This window comes from Cynoglossus semilaevis, chromosome 14, assembly GCF_000523025.1.
Source record: "Cynoglossus semilaevis isolate Cse_v1.0 chromosome 14, Cse_v1.0, whole genome shotgun sequence".
In the NCBI taxonomy this organism is placed as follows: domain Eukaryota; kingdom Metazoa; phylum Chordata; class Actinopteri; order Pleuronectiformes; family Cynoglossidae; genus Cynoglossus; species Cynoglossus semilaevis.
This window is the reverse complement of record NC_024320.1, coordinates 10,133,990-10,141,837: the sequence shown is the minus strand read 5'-3', so window position 1 is coordinate 10,141,837 and position 7,848 is coordinate 10,133,990. Positions and strand designations below refer to the sequence as shown.

At 43.4% G+C, this 7,848-nt stretch overlaps 1 protein-coding gene across 2 annotated transcripts in view; it reads right to left on the bottom strand.

The window, feature by feature from the left end:
- The window catches only part of LOC103389522 (aryl hydrocarbon receptor-like), a 17,306-nt gene that overhangs the window by 8,463 nt on the left and 995 nt on the right, over positions 1–7,848 (bottom strand). For both annotated transcript variants that reach the window (XM_017038274.2, XM_008324962.3), the window contains exons 2-6: positions 7,551–7,738; positions 5,160–5,272; positions 2,509–2,598; positions 1,389–1,515; positions 656–798 (exon numbers count right to left, since the gene is read on the bottom strand). In XM_017038274.2, coding sequence (XP_016893763.1) covers positions 656–798; positions 1,389–1,515; positions 2,509–2,598; positions 5,160–5,272; positions 7,551–7,738 — 661 coding nt within the window. The remainder of the gene's footprint in view (positions 1–655; positions 799–1,388; positions 1,516–2,508; positions 2,599–5,159; positions 5,273–7,550; positions 7,739–7,848) is intronic.

Genomic DNA, 7,848 nt, shown 5'->3' with positions numbered 1-7,848 from the left:
TTGCTATATTATTAAAATAATCTCAAAATAAAACAATTTTTCAAAGCATAACATTTTTAAATCCGATGTATATAAACACACACACTGGTGGTAGTTAGCGATGGGGGCTGTTTGTAGCTAGCCAATCACTATTTAAGAATCTTCCAGCTCAACGTCTCTTCAACCACTGGAGGAGCCACACCTGTCTGTAAAGCAGTGAATTTCTTTCATCCGGTGGACTATGACCAGTGATCTAACTGCCATCTTAGCACCACCTGTCGGCAAGAGGTGAGATTTATGCTAATTAAAGACAAACTAATGTTGTAATGAGTTCTCCAACTCTAACATATGCACCAGCATTATTATGTGAACAGCACTTTCTCCCACTGAGCCACAGCCATTGTTTTCCTTATGCAGCTAATTCACTAGGTGAGAGGTAAAGTCACAGGGCCGGAGTGCGAACCCTGACTAAGCAAGTTCCCCCTCAACTGTGTCACCGGGGATTAAAGGCCTTTTACCCACGACCCTGTGGCCCTCTTAAGGAGGATTATAAGGGTAAATTGTTGCTCCTGATCCAGGGGGTGGCACGCCATAACATCAGCAGGCCCCAAGCATAACAAACCACTGATGTGAAATAGCTTCAAAACTCATCTTCTTAGGTGTATTTCATTCTTACCAGAAAACCTGAATTGTTGTCCAAGAGACATCGGAAACGGCAGACAAAGTTTCTCTCCAGAAAGGAGGAGTTCTCAGGTGGAAGGTGGTCAGGGTTGTAGCTCACCATGCTGTGGGTCTCGTCTGAAACTGACTCTGAAGAGTCTGAGGAAACAAAGTGTGTGTGTGTATATATATGTATACAGTATACACTATTGCATTTTTACTGCAATTATCAACCACAAAACTGCATACAAACTTCATAGAAGACCCTGTGGGCCACTGACACCTTAATTCAAAATGACAAGTGTGTGTTTTGTTTTGCATCTGCACAGCGTGACCACTGACAGCGTGTGTATGCTGCTGAGAGAGTGTGTTTGTTTTGCTGAAGTGTCCTGCTGCTTGTGAGAGCTAAAGGACAGTAAGTTGTTGGTGACATTTGCTTCTTAAAATGGGAGCCGTCAGTTAAAAGTCACCGTGTCACTTCCCATCGCATCAGTTGGTGCCGAGGCGCCTCCACTTACTGACCACTTCATTAGGTACACTGCACAAGGTTCCTGTCCCTTTTTGACAATTTTTTTTTGGAGCATTTAATTTAAAAAAAAAAGGCGTTGACATTTGTTGGTGCCACGCTGTACTGCAACTGCAGGTTGAACAGAAGCCTGGTGACGTTCACGCTTTAATGTTCTTTCAAATGTAAATTGTTTATTAAAGGCATTTGAAACTATTAGAGAGAATGATAGCTGGACACAGACCTGCTGAAGGTTCTGTGTGTGTTCCTGGGCCCTGCCGGGGGTCCAGAGCCCAGTGAAGGTTCCTCCTGAACTCCTGCTGGTCCTCGGTGTGGATCATGTCAAACACACTCTGGTGCATCACATCAGTCTAACAGGAGAAACAGTAAAAACAAACAGATTCAAAAGATATTCACAAAAGGGCAGCTGTGGCTCAGCGGTTGGAATGGGTTGCCTTCCAACCTGAAGGACGCTGTTCAATTCTGAACATCTTAAAAATGTGAGAATTGTATATACAGCAGTACACACTATTATCAATATTATTAGAGGGCATTTCTGAGGAAGGCAGAAGCTGATTCAAAAAAAACAAAACACGTACCACGATACATATTACATCATGTAAGCCTTAAAGACTCAATCTTCAGAAGGACAATCAGATTTCTTTGCACAGCACCGCTAATTGCTGAAATACTCAAATACATAAATAAATACAGGTGACAGATATGTGGAACCATGCCCTGTACTTGGTAACTCGTACAGTCAAAGTATGTTTTTTAGGAGTAGTAATATTCAAACAATACTCCAGGGGTACTCTTACAGTTTACCTTGAAATGAAGCCAAAAGAAAAGAGTCACTAATCTAGAACCTAAGACCAAGACCTGCTGTGACGCTGATCCCTGTGTCCAGTGTGTCTGGCCATATATTCCTAACCTTCAATACAAAAAAAAATCCAAAAACTTAAGTTTCATCAGAAATCCTGTGTGTTATATAATGTGTTATATGTAGTAGAAAACAAAACAAAACCTAACATTAACATATATATATATGTATTGCATACAATGTTTTACAGTGTTTAGAAACACCCTTTACTTTTCAATAATTTCTGTTGTGTGTGTTTTTTACTGTTAGTGGCAATAGTGACAATTCACTCAAAGACGGTTTGACCTTCATGTCACCTATGGCTCTTGTAGGATGACAACTCCTGCCTGTGGTCTTGATTCCAGGCATCATTGCAAAATCCAGATGATAGGATAAGTTTTTCTTATACTGTATGCTATTATTAATGTCAGAGAAAAGTCACTATTTTATGAAAACCCTGGATTTGATCAGATCTTGCTAGAATATACTTTTACCAGTTTTTTACCTGATGGAATCCAAGGTAATCTCGCATGGTGCTGGAGCAGAAGAAGATGATTCCCTCAGCTGTGACCACCAGGACAAAACCATTCAAGGCCTGCAGACAAAGCAGTTCAGGTAGTGTTCAGTGAACATGACGGCCACTACCAGGACCAGGTACCAGGACCAGGTACCAGGACCAGGTACCAGGACCAGGTACCAGGACCACCAGGACTACCAGGACCAGGTACCAGGACCAGGTACCAGGACTTGAGCGTGATATACAGTATAAATAAAAAACAGGTTTATAGTTAAGTGCTTTAAACTCAAATTGACATCAGGAGTTCTGATTTGAAATTATAAGGAAAATAAAATGAACTGAAAAGAAGAATTTTTAGGTCTAGAAGAAGTCTTGTAGAGGAGGAGAAGACTTAACACCATCATCGCCCCTCTTGCTCCTCCTCCTCCTCCTCCTCCTCGTTTCCCCCGGCCTTAGGTGTTGGTGAGGAGGTGTTGACGTGGAGTCCTGGAGCTGGAGAGAGCAGTGGCCTCCTGCCAGTGTGACAGATGATGATGTGATCCCTGCATGAAGTCTGGAGACTCTGAACGTCACTACTGAACCTAGTTTCCATGGTTTACCAGATTGACACAGATATGTTTAAACCATCTCTTCTACTTCACACAGAGGTTGGCTCACAGCTGTGTGTGGTGACTTTAAGACATGAAAAAGAATCTGGAAAAGGGTTTTAAGATGAAAAGGTTTCATTCTTAATAAGAGAACATTAATCTTGTAAAAAACAATAATTAAATAATACAGTGAAAACGTGTGTGTTCATAAAGGCATGTTTTTCATTGTGTGCAGTTAACACTCGCACTATATAAATATTTACTCTGTATTCATCACTCACTCTCATGTTTGCCTAACCTCAATGTCTCCTGGGAGCATGTATGTGTGTGTGTCTGCATGTAATAGCCGTCCTCAAAAGGTGCAGGATATTATAGGTACACTCTCAGTTAGTGTAAGACAAATACTCCAGTCCAACTCTTTCAGTCTGCTGTTTTTTTGCAGAGCAGCAGAGGTTTTCATTTTCAGCCCTGACCCAGAAGACCTTGTAAAAACGAACAGACACACACACACACAAACACGCAGGCAAACACACAGTGGATCTTCCAACCCCCTCTCTTTAATTATTTGTTCACTAACTCTTTATAATTCATAGACTGCTGTCTGTCAATGGAATAGGCTGAGAGCTACACTGCGGCTGCTGCTGAGGCTGCTGCTGCTGCTGCTGCTGCTACTTCGGCTTCTGCTGCTGCTGCTGCTGCTGCTCCTGCTGCTACTGCTGCTGCTGCTGCCGCTGCTGCTGCTGCTGCTTCTGCTGCTGCTGCTGCTGCTGCTGCCGCTGCTGCTGCTGCTGCTTCTGCTGCTGCTGCTGCTGCTTCTGCTGCTGCTGCTGCTACTGCTGCTGCTGCTCCTGCTGCTGCTGCTGCTACTGCTGCTGCTGCTACTACTGCTACTACTGCTACTGCTGCTGCTGCTGCTGCCGCTGCTGCTGCTGCTGCTTCTGCTGCTGCTGCTGCTGCTTCTGCTGCTGCTGCTGCTACTGCTGCTACTGCTGCTACTGCTGTTGCTGCTGCTGCTGCTACTACTACTGCTACTGCTGCTACTGCTGCTGCTACTTCTGCTGCTGCTGCTGCTGCTGCTCCTGCTGCTACTGCTGCTGCTGCTGCTACTTCTGCTACTGCTGCTGCTGCTGCTGCTGCTCCTGCTGCTACTGCTACTGCTGCTGCTACTGCTGCTACTGCTGCTGCTGCTACTGCTGCTGCTACTGCTACTGCTGCTGCTGCTGCTGCTACTGCTGCTGCTGCTACTGCTGCTGCTGCTACTACTGCTACTACTACTGCTGCTGCTGCTGCTGCTGCTTCTGCTGCTGCTGCTGCTGCTTCTGCTGCTGCTGCTGCTGCTGCTCCTGCTGCTACTGCTGCTGCTGCTGCTGCCGCTGCTGCTGCTGCTGCTTCTGCTGCTGCTGCTGCTGCTGCTGCCGCTGCTGCTGCTGCTGCTTCTGCTGCTGCTGCTGCTACTGCTGCTGCTGCTCCTGCTGCTGCTGCTGCTACTACTACTGCTACTGCTGCTACTGCTGCTGCTCCTGCTGCTGCTACTGCTGCTGCTGCTGCTCCTGCTGCTGCTGCTGCTGCTCCTGCTGCTGCTGCTACTGCTGCTGCTACTGCTACTGCTGCTGCTACTACTGCTGCTGCTACTGCTGCTGCTGTTACTGCTGCTGCTGCTGTTGCTGCTGCTGCTGCTCCTAGTCCTGTGACAGCTGGTTTAGAAAATGAATTCACACAAGGAAATTAGTTTTTTTTTTCATGATACATTTTGCGATAGGTATACAAATTAATATTATAGAAAAAAATAAATGTAATGTTTTGAATAACAAAATGTTCTTCTGAACATATAAATATAAGTTTTGCCAAATGCACACCTGTTTTCTAAAGTGTACATCTGTCTAGTTCTTTCCACAAACGTGTGACTGTGATTGTGTTTTGCTCACCTTCACAGGGTCACATCCCATAATTCCACAAGACTTTATATATTTACTGTGATCTGTACATGTGTTGATTAGCTAAATTAAGTTTTGCTATTGTCACCTTACTACTCTGATATACCGATTCACCCACCTGCATCAGCAGCTCCCCCTCAGGTATGCGGCCGCCGTCAGGGGCCGACATGGTGTCACCATCGTCCTGCACGCTGCTCTTGGTGGTGCCACTGGACAGCTGTTTCTTCCAAGCTGTTATACAGAAAACAAGTGCAAAAAAGAAACAGTGGAAATAAGTGAAAGTCATTTTTATTATTATTTCAGTCCCAATATCAGTGTTAGTCTGACTAAGGCTTGACTGGACTTCACGTCCTCCACAGGTGTTCAGGATGGAGGCTCTAACACTTGGTTAGAGTGACACTGAGTGGAGGATGGTGGAAAACTCAACACAACTCTGAACTCTAAAAACAACCGAGTTTAAATTGCACCGTCAAACTATTTTGTTAATGTTGCCTGTAAATAAATCGGTGTTTTTAGTAGATGAGATTGGTGATGTTGAAGTTCTTTACTGTCCTGCACTGGTTCAGGTTTGCAGTACACTCTGCACTCACTCTGTTGGTGTCACAGCTGAATGTAGTAAAAGCCCTGGAAGCTCAGAGAAATGCACAACAAACATGTCAACGATGAATAATTAACGGGTAAAAGTGGTTCAGCTATTTCTCTAGCCTGACCTCAGGATTTGAAAACTGCAAGAAAAACAGCTAAAGGTGAGAAGGGGCTGGAATAGACCGAGGTGGAGGAAGCGGAGGAGGAGGCACAGAGGACACAACAGCCAATAAAAACGTCACAACAACTCCTCAGCATTCTGTACATCTGCAGCATGAATATGTCAATAATGTAAATATGATGTGCAACATTACTGGGGGCTCACATGCTTGAAACTCATGTTTAAAAAACAACATTAAGATGTCATAAATTCGTATAAAAGCGTGGGATGTGGTTGTGTTCAGACCTGTGTAGACTAATACAGTAGTGACTACGGTTCATGACATAAAGTGAATGACTGACTTAAAGGTTCACCCACTGTAATCTTTTGTGCCATTAACTGAAAAGTACCTCTCTTCTGATGCTAACAACTCAACAACTCAGAGGTGGAGAAAGAGTTGACCAACAAATTTGAGGGCAGTCAAAAAGGTTCACGTATGTAACAACTGATTAAACTGAAGCTGTACTTTTACTGTACTATTACTATTACTTGGTAACAAAACTGTTTGTTCTCTGCCTGAACCAGAGATTTAGTCAGGGAGGATGTATTATAAAACACACTGGGTTTTTTTTTATATACAAAGTATTTGATATGTTTTATCCCACTTACACAGACCAAACCAAAACTATTGGCTCAAAATTACACATCACTACTTCTTTAATGGCAGGGTCTCAAACTGAAATGAGCTGGGATTAGAGTCTGAGGAGGTCACAACAAAAACATGCACTTTTAAACATAAAACAGTACATACCGGTACATTTTTCTAAATTTTGTATTTACAAGAATGCAAAGGAACCTTAAAAAGTAACAAATTGACAGAAAAGACGTGGCCATGTACACGATGCTACTGTCATTTAACTGATATGTTAGTTTTGGGCTGTCAGAGTAAAACAAAGGTTTTTCTTTTCTGCTCATATTCCTGCCATGTATCCTCTAGAACAGTCCTGCAGCAACAATAACAAAGGGGGACAGTTTTATGATTTATTTTGTGAATTATACAGTTAGACTATGTCTATTTTCCCATGTGTACAGTACTCTTTTTGATGTTAACCATTTTTGGCAAAGGCAGTTTTGCAGTGTGTCATCTCTGCTATTCAACAGTGTAAAGAGAACGTGAACTCAGCAGATATTGTGGGTTCATGCACAGTGTAAGTGTAAAAAGCAGCTCTTAAAAGGTCGAAGGAGTCAGAAGTTCTCTCCACCTCTCCTCCACTGGAGCAGCTGTAAATGGAATTGTTGTGTATTATCACACAGTGTTTTCTGTCTCAGCACCTCCTCCCTGTCTCCTGCTCGTCTCCTCAGAGCCACATTAGTGTCTTCTCATGACCAAGGGTATAGAGAACAGCCATCCTACAGTACAGCCTGAGGGGAGGGGGTTGAGTGGGGGTCGTACTGAGTTCAGGCACTTCTGTGGTGACCTGATTCTACAGAGTCGGCGACTAACACTGAACGCCAACGGGTTTTTAGATAATATACAGTACTTTTTAGGTTGAATACTGTATTTTGGGTTTCTCAGTATTTGACTAGAAATACAGTAGGTCATGGTGATACAGTGTTAATGAAAAACATAGCACTATTAAAAATACATTTCTATACAGTTTGATTTACCACTGTTTGTTAGAGTTTAAAAAAAAAACTAAAACGTTCTAATATTTAAAATTTGAATTTCATGCTAGTCTGTCCAATAAATCTTCAACTATCACTTAAGCTTCATCGAGTCGCCACGGACAAAATTTCTTCTTGACACAGAGCTGCGTTTCCTACCTGAGAAGAAGCTCTTGTTGCGGAGGAAGCTAACGCTGAGCCTCAGGATGGAGAGTTTGTCCAGACTGGAGATGACGTCCTCGGGGAAAGGCAGCAGACGAGCCAGATGCTCCAGTTCTGAGTTCAGACGCTCACGATGGCGTTTGGACGGGTTGGACTTCACCCCTTCTGCAGGGGTCTGCTTGAGTCTGAAAGAAAGGAAAAACACAAAACATCAGTCTTTGTAAGTTGACCGTAGATCAGAATTTACAAAATAAACACATTATAAATTCTACTTTGCATGTGTCAACATGTTTCC